Genomic DNA, 12,401 nt, shown 5'->3' on the forward strand with positions numbered 1-12,401 from the left:
ACCAGATTTAGGAGTCCCCTGCCCAGCTGTGCCCACCCTGAGAAATAGGCCAGTAGTGGAGCGGACTCCCCCAGGTCCTGGAGCATTTAAGGGCCCCTCCTGCAACCCCTCTCCCCACCGCCATAGTCCATTTCAGCTCTAACTGGAGGTCCCCTGCCTTCCTCCCAAGATGGTGGAACTGGGGGGCCACTTCCAGGCACCCTACCTCCAGCAGCTGCACAGCTCCTTCATGTTCCCTCTTGGCTTCCGCCTGGGCCTACAGGTGAGAGGAACCAAAATACTGGAGGGAAGGAGAAGAAATGGGGTGGAGTAGAGAGGGGTGCGAGGGAGGAAGGGTAGAAAGGACAGAGGCAGGGGAGGAAGAAGCCGGGAGAAAGAAAAGGGTAGAGAGAGAGGGAAGAGGGATAGGGAAGGGGGAGGCTGAAGGGTTTCTCCCTCCTGAACACCATCCTGAACCATACCTTAGACCAGAAGGCAAAGGGGTCCAGGAGAGGCGTGGCTGAGTCAGCTCCCCTCTTTCCTGAGCATCCATCCTCCCGGTTTCCCCCCTACCTCTCTGGATGCTCCTTCTCAGCCTCTTTTGCCTGTTCCCTGCCCTCCATTTTGAATGTTAGGGTTCCCCCAGACCCAGTGCTGGGCCCAGTTTATATTGTCTACTCTCTTCCTAGGGCTCCCATCTACTCATACAACTAAGCACACTGGTGGCTCCAAATATCTCCAAGACCAACTTACCCATAACCCCAGGCTCACGTATCCAAGTGCCTGTGGACGGCTCCCCTTGAATGTTTCACTCGCAGCTCAGACATGGCCCAAATGGAACTCAGCACTCAGGATGTCCTACCTCTCAGATCTGCTGCCCCTTCATCCTTCACCTCACGGAGTGTGAAGAGCCCCACCCTCCACCAAGGTTTATACAGCAAATGGCTGTCAGAGAAGGGATTCAACTGGAATCTCACGGGGATCCTTGTCAATTCTTTTTTTTTTTTTTTGAGATGGAGTCTCGCTCTGTCGCCCAGGCTGGAGTGCAGTGGTGCGATCTCAGCTCACTGCAAGCTCTGCCTCCCGGGTTCAAACGATTCTCCTGTCTCAGCCTCCTGAGTAGCTGGGACTACAGGCGCCCGCCATCATGTCAGGTTAATTTTTGTATTTTTGGTAGAGACGGGGATTCACCATATTGGCCAGGCTGGCCTCGAGCTCCTGACCTCAAGTGATCCACCCACCTTGGCCTCCCAAAGTGCTGGGATGACAGGCATGAGCCACCATGCCCAGCCAGAACTTTGTCAGTTCTATCTCTAAAACATAACTCAAACCCGGGCACTTGTCTCCCCTTCCACTGCATGCATCTCTGTCCAGACAGCCACCATCTCCCTCCCAGGCCACCGCCCAGGCCCTGCTCCACGCCTGCTCCCACAGTCCACCCTCCACAATACCACCCATGTGATCCTGTAAAAGTATGACTCAGATCATGTCACTCCCCCACTTAGGATCTTTCAGGAGCTTCTAACTACTCACAGAGCAAAATACCCAAACTCTTCCCATGGCCGTTAAGGCCCGACAGGATCGGGTTCTTGTCTACTCCCACCACGCTGCCCATCCCTTGCTGTATTCTAGCCACATTGGTCTCAGGCTTAGCCAGCTCTTCCCTGCCACAGAGCACGTGCATGTCTACGCCTCCTGGCTGGCAAGGTCAACTGTCACCTCCTCAGGGAGGCCTTCCCTGATGACCTCTAAAAGGCTCCTCACCCCATTCCAGTCACTTTGTCACATCACCCTGTTCTTCTCCACCACTGTGCTCATCAGTGTCTGAAATCAGCTCACTCATGGATCTGCTAATTTGCTGACTGCTCAGGGACCTGGTCTTTGTTCCCCACAGTCTCCCCGATGCCTAGCACAGTGCCGGGCACACAGTAAATGCTTGTGGAATGAGTGAGTGGCAAAGCTGGTGTCCAGCAGCCTGCCAGCTTCCCTCACTGCCGCCCCACCTGCTGCAGCCTCTGGACCTCCTCCTGCTTCTCCCGTAGGCTGAGCCGAGCCTGTTCATGCTCCACCTCCAGCTGCTGCCGCCGCTGGGCCACCTCCCGCATGTGCTGAAACACAAGATCCAAGTCAAGGCCAGAGCCCCTACTTGGCCATTTCTAGAGAAGATCTGAGATGAGGACGCCTCAAACACCATTTGCTCCAGATTCCTCTATTACAAAGGAAACTGAGCCTGGAGCAGCTCCTGGCCCAGGCCTCAGAGCTAGTGCCCCTCACTAAGCAGATTCTGCTGTCCCACTTGCTCCCCATGCCAGGGCCCAGCACCCTCTCCCACCTGCACCATCCCCTCACCTTCAGCACTTGCTCCAGGCTCTCCAGCTTGCTCTGCAGGCCCTGGCTCTTGCGAAGGGCTGAGTCCCTCTCCTGTGTCACCCCCAGGAGCTGGCCCCTCAGCTCCGCATTCTCCCACTCCACCTGGCGAGGGGGCAGTGGCAGGGAGTTGGGTGGGTGAGCCTTGACCCACCAGCGCCCTCACAGCGGGAACAGTCCCCTACCCCTGCTCAGGGGTGGAGGAGAAAGCCCCTTGGCTGGGGATCGGGGCCCTGGTGGGAGCACAGGTCTCCACAGCACCTGGGCGGAAGTGGTACCTGCTCCTTCTCTGTGGCTCTCCCACTGAGCCGGGAATTCTCCTCCACCAGGCGGGCATTCTCATTCTGCGCTTCTCTCAGCTGCAGTTCCTGAGCGGGCAGAGGAGCTCTCAGGAGGCAGCCCAGCACCCACATTCCCCCTCTCCCCACACAGAGGACCCTGCCCTCCTCCCAGGCAAGGCCTTCCTCCCCTGCTGGAACCTGCACCAGCCAGGAAGGAAAGGAGCAGGAGGGAAAATGTGTTCTTGAGGGCAGCGGGGGTGGGAGCAGAGCTGAGAGGGAGCCCACCACCTGGCTGGCCGGGGCGAAGGGAGGAGCTGGCCTCTGGGCTGCCCTCAAGAGCTCACCAGCTCCTCACATCGCCTCTGCTTTTTCCGGGCTTCCTGCTCCAGGCTCTCGCATTTCTTCCGCTTCTTGCTGAGCTCCGATTCCTGTGAGGTCAGAACCAAGGGCTTCTCATGAGGGAAGGTACATCTGCCCACAGCAGGCTGCCTCCAGCCCTTGACCTAGGACTTACCAGCTGCTGCACCCTCTGCCCTTTCTCTGGCTCCCCTAGAATCACGGGTAGGTTGTCCGCATCCTCCTGGGGCGTGGCCTGGAAATGCCCAGGGGCAAGAGGCTGGCACCTGAGAACAGGGTCCCAGGGCAGCCTGCCCCAGCCCAGCCTGCCCAGAGCAGGTTCCCACCCCATCATTCAGCCAGCAAGAGATCCCTGCCTAGCAAGAGCAAAGAGGGGTACTGTCTGCCCACCCCCTCCCATTGTCTCCAGCTGATGTATAAGTACAAAGGCTGCACCCCTGTGTCCTGGAGCCATAAGTGCTTTGAGATCCTGGGACCCACGTGTGCCCTGGGAGATGGGTCCTTTATCCAGGCCAAAGCTTTCCCTTTTTAGCTTCCAGCAGCAGCCCTGCTCTGCACTCAATAACTGTCCTGGGTGTCCTTCAGCGACTGCCAGAGAACTAGGAGGCTGCTTGGGCCCCCGGGGATGTGGTGTTCCCCAAGACAGGGGTTCTGTATCATCCAAATCTGGGCTTGGCCTAGAGCAACGCAAGTCCAACCAGACCCTTCTCCTGGCTTCCCCCGAGCCCACCCTACCACACCTTCCGTTTATCCGTGCAAACTTTGGGGGAGGACAGGTCTTGATGGGAGGTGCATCTCCCTTCCAGGGCCAGCCAGGGAGACAAAATCTGAGCAAGAAGCCTCCCCCCACCCGGAGGTTTTGGTCACTATCAGATCACTACCTGGTCTCTCCTCCCAGCCCTCTTCCCAGAAGGAGGAGGACCTACTTGCTACCTACCTAGGATGACGGAGAGAAGCCAGACCCCTAAGTTCTGGGGGTCCGGAGCGGGTCCCTGGCCCTGGAGACAGGGGCTGCCTAAGCCCCCCGCTCAGCGAGGGTTGCCTGTACCTGGAGCCGGGACGGACGTACCGCCGCCCCCGGGTAGCCGGGGCCAGGCCTGGCCAGCCAGGCGGGCGCTGACGGGGGCGTCCCCGCTCTACGGCGGCGGCGGGAGGAGGCGGCGCGGGCTGGGCCCCGGGCGGCTGCCAGGGCAACCAGGGATTTGCGGCCGGGCCGTACCACAGGCAGCGTGGCAGGGGCGGCCGGCCAGGCCCCGCTGGGCGCAGGCCTATGGAGGGCGGAACCCTGGAGCCCCCAGGGGAGGGCACGGCGCAGGTACGAGCACCGGAGGCTTGGAGGTGGACCCTGCCCAGGACGGGAAAACTCCCCAGCCCCTGGGAGTGCGCACACCACCACTGAATCCTTGGGTTTCTGAGCACGGTGCAGGGGAGATCCCGGTGGTCGTTCCCCCCACCCATCTGCACGCACCCACACACCTGCCCTTGCGCCGGCGCTCACCTCGCCCGGGGCCCCGGGAGCCGGCGCCCCTGCTCTGGCCTGGAGAGCAGGGCCCGGGGGCCGGGACGGCGGGAGCGGGGGCGTCTCCCGCTGGTTGCGCAGCGCGATCTGCCTCTGCAGCCGCAGCACCTCCCGCTGGGACTCGCGCAGCAGCCGATCGAAGTCCCGCACGTGGAGCCACTGGGGACCCTCCTGAGGTTGGGGGACAGGGACAGGGAGGGGAGTCAGGCCTAACCCTTGCCCGCCCCCTGCCATGCCCTGCAGAGCCCTTCGCCTTGCTGGAGGGGCTCCGATGCGCGGGACTCCCTCGCGCATGCACACCCTCCCATGCCTACATGCCTGGTTACATGTGCATGCGTATGTGGCCACATGCTCCCGCGAGCCCCTATGCGGTCATTCTCAGTAACTTATTTCTCGGGTGCTCTCAATGTGCCCAGCACTGTGCTAAATACCTTGTGAACATCCCTTCACACAGGGGATGTGTGGATGCATACAGCCAAACCCACCGGCAAACAGCCTCAAGCCTGGAGCACAGAAATGCCCAGGTCTGGGACTCATGGCTCCACCCCCTTGTCCCCTCTCCCACCTGGGCCGTTGCCAGGGGAACCTACACCCAGCAACCTCCACCCTCCCGTTTCATCTGCATCTCATTAACATCTTGTCCGCATCCCACAACAGGCAGATGGCCCTGTGCAGGGCTGAGCTGGAACAGGTGACCAGGGCCTCCTCGCACCTTGCCCACCAGAGTGAGCCTGGCCTGCAGCTCCCTGCACTCCCGCTGCAAGGCAGCAATCTGCTTGTCCTTGGCCAGCAGTGCACTGGCTGTCTCACTGAGGTCCCGGGCTCGCTGGCGGGCTAGGGCCTTCCGACACAACTCCAAGCTGGCCCCCGGCCGGGGCAAGGGGGCACTCACCTAGCCAGAGGAGGGGTAAGGCCAATGGTCACCTGAGGGCTGGGGCACTTCTCCCACTCCTCATCTCCTCCCAAAGGAGGAGTTAGCATGAAAACCTAGGGGGGTAGCCACCTGCTTCCACCTTGACTGGGGTCTCAGAAAACCAGCAGCCCCACTCTACCCCATCCCAGCAGCTGGAAAGGATTAACTCTACATCTGAGTTTAGGATCAAAGGATGCTGCTAATTTGGGGCTGCCAGTGTGATGGGTCTCATCCCTGCCCCCATTCCAGCTCTATACCCTGAGATGAGCTCAGCAGGAGGCTGCCGCCAGCACCAGCACGTGGTAATCCAGAATCCTGCTCCCTGCCTGCTCAGGAACCTCCCCATCCAGCTCTTCCCTGCCCCCTGCAGCTCCAGAAACCTTTGGCCTCCTTGCCTGGCCAACCTCTGCCCTTCCTGCACCTTAGCCCCTAGATTCTTGCTTTCCTAGGTGCTGAGTCTATGACTCCCAAGCTTCAGACAGCCCTCAGGCCCAGCCCTGGCTCCCCTCTTCCTTGGTCACCCAGCCTCCGCCCAGCAGCCTCCTTTCCTCACCACCCTCAGGTTCGTTTCCTGCAGCTTTTGGGCCCTCTCCTCCAGGCGCTTGGCAATGACCGCCAGCTCGGCGTTCTTCCTCTTCAGCCTCCGCACCTTCTCTTCCGTCTCAGGGAAGCTGCTCTTCCTCTGACAAGGGGTCAGGCAGAATTGGGGCATGTAGGGAGCACCCCACAGACCCAGTCCTAACAGCCCAAGTCTGAGGCTAGAGCTCTAGGCTCACAGTGGGGTCCTTGGCAACTCTAGGCAGGGATTGACCCTCTCTGGGTCTCAGGATTTTGTCACCTCCATGGAGCCCCCACTTGGAGAGATGTTCATGGGGTGAGGAGGGCACTGAGGCAGAGGGCCTGGCTCCAGCCAGAACGCAGGACCCCAGTCTCCAAGCCTCACCAGCATCTGATTTTCCTCCTTAAGGATGGCACAGCGCTGCCGCAGCTCCCCCAGGGCCCTCAGCAGCTCCAGATTGGGCCTGTCCCCAAAGCTCATATTCAGCTTGGCCTGGCATGGGAAAGGACCGAGGACAGCACCTCAGAAACCCACGTCACCCAGCCAGAGCCTTCCCTGTGGAAGCATCCCCCATCCATGGTCCAAGGAGACATGGAGATGAAACGGTTTCCCCCACGTCCCAGGCCTTCAGAGAGGAGCAGAGGAGGCCTAGGAGAAGGAACTGTCCAGTCGTCCCCGTCCACATAGGCGCCCCCAAACCTGGCACCCTCCTGCCCCTCCCTGATCCTTCCCATTCCTACCCATCTTCTCCTCCAGGTATATGCCAGCTCGAGCTCCCACTCCCATCCCTCCAGACTCCCCTGCCCTCCCCCGAAGTCCTGTTCCCTCTTCTACAGGAGCCTGCTCACACCCACCCCAACCCTGGCTCAGCCCAGCACCAAGCCCTCTCCCCTCAATCTACTTCCCCTGCACTGATTCTCTGTGCACCTCCACACTACCCCTGTACCCCCCAGCCCCCAAGGACAGACAGACTCATGGAAGAAGAGACACAGACAGACACACTGTCAGGGGGAGGCACAGAGAGGGATGGGGCAGCAGCAGGGCCAGATCTAGACAGACAGGCAGAAGAGGGTCAGAAGGACAGACAAATGACGAAAGAAATGGAGCCCCTCAGATTTCTGCTCGATGAAGAGAGGACAGATAGCCACAGAGATGGACCCACAGACAGGCCAAGAGAGGAGAGGTGGGCATTGGGGATGCATACCTCGCCTCACCTCCTGGCCAGGCTGGAGGACATAGTGAGAGATCCCCACCTTGCAGACCCCAGCCCTCCACAGATCTCTTACCTTCGGGAAAGCCTCCACTTCCTCATCCTCTGGCCTCTGGCAGGCGGGTCCAGAGCTCGATGCTTGCTGGCCCAGGCTGGGCAGACAAGCCTCTGCTCCTTCAGGGTCAGTTCCCCCCACGGGCCGCAAGCTCCCGGCTCCTTTGGGCTTGGAACTCTCCTCAGACCTCAGTTCTTGAAGCTGCAGAGCTGCCGGAGGAGTATCAGCGACGCTTGGGGCTGCACTGCCAGGTTCACCCCCTCGACCTGGAGTCCAGCTCTGCCAGGTGGGCAGTGCCCATGGCTCCATGGCTCCGGGGTCTCCAGGCCGTGGGAGGGTTGTCAGTTGCTCCATGGTACTGCCAAGGGGCCCCAGAACCCGGGCCGGGGGACATCACCCAGCCAGGTGGGGGGACTGGCGAGGGTCATGCCAGGCCAGCCCCTCTCCCCTCTGAGCTCTTGCTTCACCAACGCTCCATCCAAGGTTGGCTGAGCTCTTCCCCACCCACAAAGGAGGCTGCAGAAGGCGCCAGGGCTGCTGGAGCTGGAGCCAGGGTTATGTGAGCTATGTTTGCTGGTGGCTGTGTGTGTGCGTGAGTATGTGGAGGAGCGAGGGTGTCCCCGTGGGGGTGGGGAGGATGTGCAGAGGCCACCGACAGCTGCGCCTGGGTGAGGGTGCGTGTGTGTGTCTCCAGGTCTGTCCGTGCAGGTCAATGCTGTCTCGTGTGTTGGAAAGATGGGTGCCCCCACTTCTGTGTGTTGAGGGGGGTGGTGCTGTGTGTCACTGTCTGCCCATTTCAGAGTTGCCAGTTGTTTCTGTGTGTGTGGGTGGGTGTCTGTATTGCAGGGCTGTGGCAGTATGTGATGCTGTCCCTGGTTGTATCTGACTGTGTCAGTGCCGTGCAGCTGTGTGCATCGGTGTCGTTGTGTGTCTGTCAGTGTCTGTGGGTCTGGCTGTCCGTCGCAAGCCCTCAGCCCAGCCAGGGGCTTCAGGAGCTGCTGGGGGTGATCCCCAGTGGTCCTCTGTGGTCCTTTATCTCCGGCCCTGCTCTCCGCTGCTGCTCTCTCGCTTGCTGGGTGGCTGGGCTGGTCCTAAGGAGGCCTGGGTCGATGGGCTGCTTGTCTCATAGTCTCAGCCCCTGCTAGCCTCAGCTCTGGGGACTGCAGGGGTCCCTTACGGTCCAGGAGCCTCGAGATGGTGGGCTCCGAGGAGGGCTGAGCCTCAGAATTGGGTGGGGGGGGGGTGAGCCGGGAAGAGCCAGCCCTCCCCTCCTCCTCCTCCTCCCCTCCCACCCACCAATAGGAAGTCGGCTGCTGGTTTCCATGGTGATGGCGCTGGACTGGTGGGCTGAACCGGCTGACAGGGTCGGGGACAGAAGGAAGAGCAGGTTTCTCACGGGATGTCAGCCCAGGGCTCCCACATGTGGCCTCCCACCCTCATCTTCACACATTCTCACACCTTCCGGAGTACAGAGGCGAGCGGGGTGCAGATGGTCCTCCCCACATCGGGTGAGACTGATGGAGACAGAACGGGGGAGAGTATGACAGAGATCCAGCCACAGAGAAGGCAGAACTAGAAAAGATGGGACTTGAGATGAAACAGAGAGAGACAGAAACCAGGAAGACAAGCAAAGAGACAGGTAGAAATAGACGGAGAATTGCTTCTGCTTCCTCCTGGCAGACTGCAATTGTGGGGTAACCTGGCTGTCCCAGGCCACCAGGGAAACCCACATACCCTGTTGGGTTGGCTTTGCCCCGAATTGCCTGGAAGTTCATCTTCTGTCTAGCCTTAGACATCGTTGCTAAATAATCTGGGGGACAAGGACGTGAGAATCCCCTCAGCCAGGAGTCAGCCTATATGCAGGGGCAGGAGTCTAGACAGAGTCCCCAGAGCCAGGGGTGTTGGGAGAAGCCCCGAGAGGCAGCCCCTCTCCCCTCTGAACCGGGACTCATTAGATAAGCCAGTTTCAGCCAAGGTCGGGGGCCCTCGTGTGGCACCCCCACAGAATAGCAGCGGTGATACTGAACCCTAGAGCCCCTGACTGTGGGCTCCACCCAGGCAAGAGCCAATGGAACTGGAGGTAGGGGGTGCATGGGGAGGAGTGGACATCTTCACTTCCCTAAAGCAGTGTGTAGGTCAACACGCACGCCACTGCATGATGTGTTGCTGATGTTTATGTCAGAGTATATATGCATGCCATTATGCGCATGCGTGTGTATAGTATGCATCTATAGAAGAGACAGATTATCTATTTCTGTATATGTGAAGGGGCCATTGTGTGTATATATGTGTGTGCTATTATGTATCTATGAGTCACATAATAAAACATAACAAAAACACATTGGGTGTATCTGTATGTGTGTTTCTGTGTCATTGCATCTATGTCTGTTTGCCACTGTGTCTATGTGTGTGCTGTTATGTGCATGGGAGGCTGTCATTGCGTGAGTTTATAAATTACAACACATCATGATATATATAGATATGGATGCTACTATATGGCACAATATAGTAATTGGTTACAAAATATATGACATGCTCATATAGTCATGTAAATATGCATAATGACATGGTTTGATTTATATATATATCACCATGTATCTATTTATGTATTCTATATTTATCATGATATATGAACGTGTCTCTATGTATGTATGTGTATGGAGCCACCGTGTTTATTATGCAAATGTCACTGTATGTGTGTGCTCTTCTATGTGTAAGACACGCCCTATGTTTCTATTATTGCATGTGTGTACTACTGAATATATATGTGTCCTGGGTGCGTGTAATCCCTGTGTGTGTCATGCCAGTCATGTCACATGTGTCTGTGTGCGTGTTACTGGCACACTGCATGAGGCCTCTGTGTGTAAATGCATTTGCATCTCAGTGTGTGCTTTGGATATGAGTGTCTGTGCCCTTGTCTAAGATGCTGTGTATGTGCCACAGTGGATTTTGCCCAGTTTTTATATGACCTAGGAGCCCCTAGACTTTCTTAGATTAAAACTAGATGTAGGCAGCTTTCAGTTTGGGCATGTAGAGAGTGAGTGGGGGGCAGGATAGGGCCAGAGCTAGGGTAGAAGGTGAGAGGATGCTTTACATCCCTGCCCATTTCTGCAGATGGCCCAGGCCCTTCTCTCCTCCGGCTATGGCCTGGCCAGGTCCAGAGCCCTCTTCTGATCTCATAGGCAGGACCAAACCCGTATCTTCCAGAGGAGCGACAGAGATCTCCCTCCCAGCCCTTCCGTGTGCCCGTACTGTCCATGTGCCTGCCGCCCGCATTCAGCTCCCCACCCCAGCAACAGAGTCTCAGACAAAAGACAAGCACAGTCCAGTCTTTATTAGCATTAGGTCCCTGGTCCCACCACCCATTCCCCTCCACGTACCATCGCTTCCCACCCCTTCCTCGTCCTTGCGGCTGCGGCTGCATCAGGGTTCCACGTGTCCAGCCCTCCCCACCCCCAAAGACTGCAGGGCAGCAGAGGAGCTGCTGTGGCCTTTCCCCAGCTGTCCAGCACCAGGAAGGGCGGGAGAGCCATGGAGGCCTTTCAGGCATCTGGGCAGGGTAGGGAGGGGCCATAAGGTGCTCACCTGTCACACGAGGTCCCCGAGCGCCAAGGAAGATGGTGGCAGGCAGCGGGCGGCAGCGGTGGCGTGATCTCCGAAGCCCACAGTACACTCATCCATAAAGTAGGAAACACTACACCCTCCAGTGCTGTTAGTAGTGCTTTCTACTTTATGGGTGACTGCACTGTCTGTCTGTCCATCGGCGTGTACTCTTCAGGTTGCCCGGGCCTCCTGACTCCTGCTCCAAGAGCCCCTCAGCCCTCCTTGTGGCTTCCTAAGATCCCCTCAACCCTGCCAGGGCCCCCCGAGGGCCCGCCCTGGGCCCTGTGGGTGGTGACTCAGCATGGCGCCAGACTTGCCTCCTCTACCTCCCTCCCCCACTTCCTCTTCAGTTCCCTCTTCCCTTCCCCCTAAAGGCTCCACCCCATCCCCCCAGTTTCAGAGACACTCAGGTAGAGACCAGGGCCTCTGGAGGCCTCACCTTCAGTTCTGTGACCCCCTGGCTGGCTGCTCCCAGCCACGCTAGCCACCCTCCAGCGTCCAAACGAGGCAGCCACAGCTCCCCTGCCAAGGTCTTGGTCTCCAGTCTACCCCAACCCTGAGGTCCTGACTGCCCAGAGCCTCAGTCCCCACCCTTCACCCTGCCCACCAGCCCAAGGTCCTGACCCCCCAGGGCCTAAGCCCCCAGCCTCCCCAACAGCCCAGGGCCCTGACCCCCCAGGGCCTCAGGCCCTGGCCTCCCCACCAGCCCAAGGTCTTGAACACACCAGGGCCTCAATTCCCAGCCTCCCCACCAGCTCAAGGTCCTAAGCCCCCCCAGAGCCTCAATCCCGGCCTCCATAGCAGCCCAAAGTCCTGACCCCCACAGGGCCTCAGTCCCCAGCCACTCCACCAGCCCGAAAGTCCTGACTCCCCAGAGCCTTGATTCTCAGCCTCCCCACCAGCCCTAAGTCCTGACCCCCTCACTGCTCTGCTGTTCCCCTGGCAGGAGCCCCAGGCTATCCCAACAAAAATGGTGGCCATGTTGGGCGGAGGAAGAGGCTGGCACCCCTTGAGACACCGGTCCCACTTCTCAGCCTCTGCCTACCCTCTGCCATCCCCGCCTCACTCTCCAGCCCTCCTCCTTGGACACCTCTTTCCCCCGCTGGGGTCCAGGAGCCGTTTTACCTTCCTTCACTAGAGAGGGTTTCAAGGTGCTTTGCCCTGAGCTTCCCGTATGGGGCTCACACCCAAGCTCCTCCACACCCCCAATGCGCCTCCACCCAGACCAGCAGCCCAAGCCCCTAGAGGCCCCGAGCTGAGGAGCCCCAGTTGGGGCAGCAGTGAAGGTCCGGGTCCTTACCTGAGGCTGCAGGGCGGAGGAGAGCGCGCCCTGTGCTCCAGGCTCCGAAGTGGGGTTCCCTTCAGGGAGGGCAGGGCTTATAACCCCGAGGCCACGTGGGCCAGATCTCAGGGCGCCCAACGGTCTCAGAGCCCGCCCCGCCCCCGCCCGCAGGGGATGAGCGCCCTCCCTCCCTCCCTCCCTGGGGAGGACAGACTGACAGGAAACAGAGGGGGGTGGGCCCGCGGGAGGGCTGGGGACCCTCTCTCATGCCCTCGG

The 12,401-nt window shown here is 59.4% G+C and overlaps 1 protein-coding gene across 11 annotated transcripts in view; it reads right to left on the bottom strand.

The window, feature by feature from the left end:
* Positions 1–12,207, bottom strand: part of TSPOAP1 (TSPO associated protein 1) — a 31,491-nt gene extending 19,284 nt beyond the window's left edge. For 6 of the 11 annotated variants that reach the window (XM_055258517.2, XM_055258518.2, XM_055258524.2 and 3 more), the window contains exons 1-11: positions 7,262–12,207; positions 6,360–6,467; positions 5,970–6,098; positions 5,216–5,395; positions 4,483–4,674; positions 3,142–3,219; positions 2,972–3,055; positions 2,625–2,714; positions 2,329–2,451; positions 1,983–2,135; positions 206–256 (exon numbers count right to left, since the gene is read on the bottom strand). In XM_055258517.2, the coding sequence (XP_055114492.2) occupies positions 206–256; positions 1,983–2,135; positions 2,329–2,451; positions 2,625–2,714; positions 2,972–3,055; positions 3,142–3,219; positions 4,483–4,674; positions 5,216–5,395; positions 5,970–6,098; positions 6,360–6,467; positions 7,262–7,594 (1,521 nt within the window). In that variant the 5' untranslated portion in view covers positions 7,595–12,207. The remainder of the gene's footprint in view (positions 1–205; positions 257–1,982; positions 2,136–2,328; positions 2,452–2,624; positions 2,715–2,971; positions 3,056–3,141; positions 3,220–4,482; positions 4,675–5,215; positions 5,396–5,969; positions 6,099–6,359; positions 6,468–7,261) is intronic. The other 5 variants (XM_055258520.2, XM_055258526.2, XM_055258525.2 and 2 more) reach the window with 3 other exon arrangements.
* Between the last annotated feature and the right edge of the window lie 194 nt (positions 12,208–12,401).

This window comes from Symphalangus syndactylus, chromosome 20, assembly GCF_028878055.3.
Source record: "Symphalangus syndactylus isolate Jambi chromosome 20, NHGRI_mSymSyn1-v2.1_pri, whole genome shotgun sequence".
Lineage (NCBI taxonomy): Eukaryota > Metazoa > Chordata > Mammalia > Primates > Hylobatidae > Symphalangus > Symphalangus syndactylus.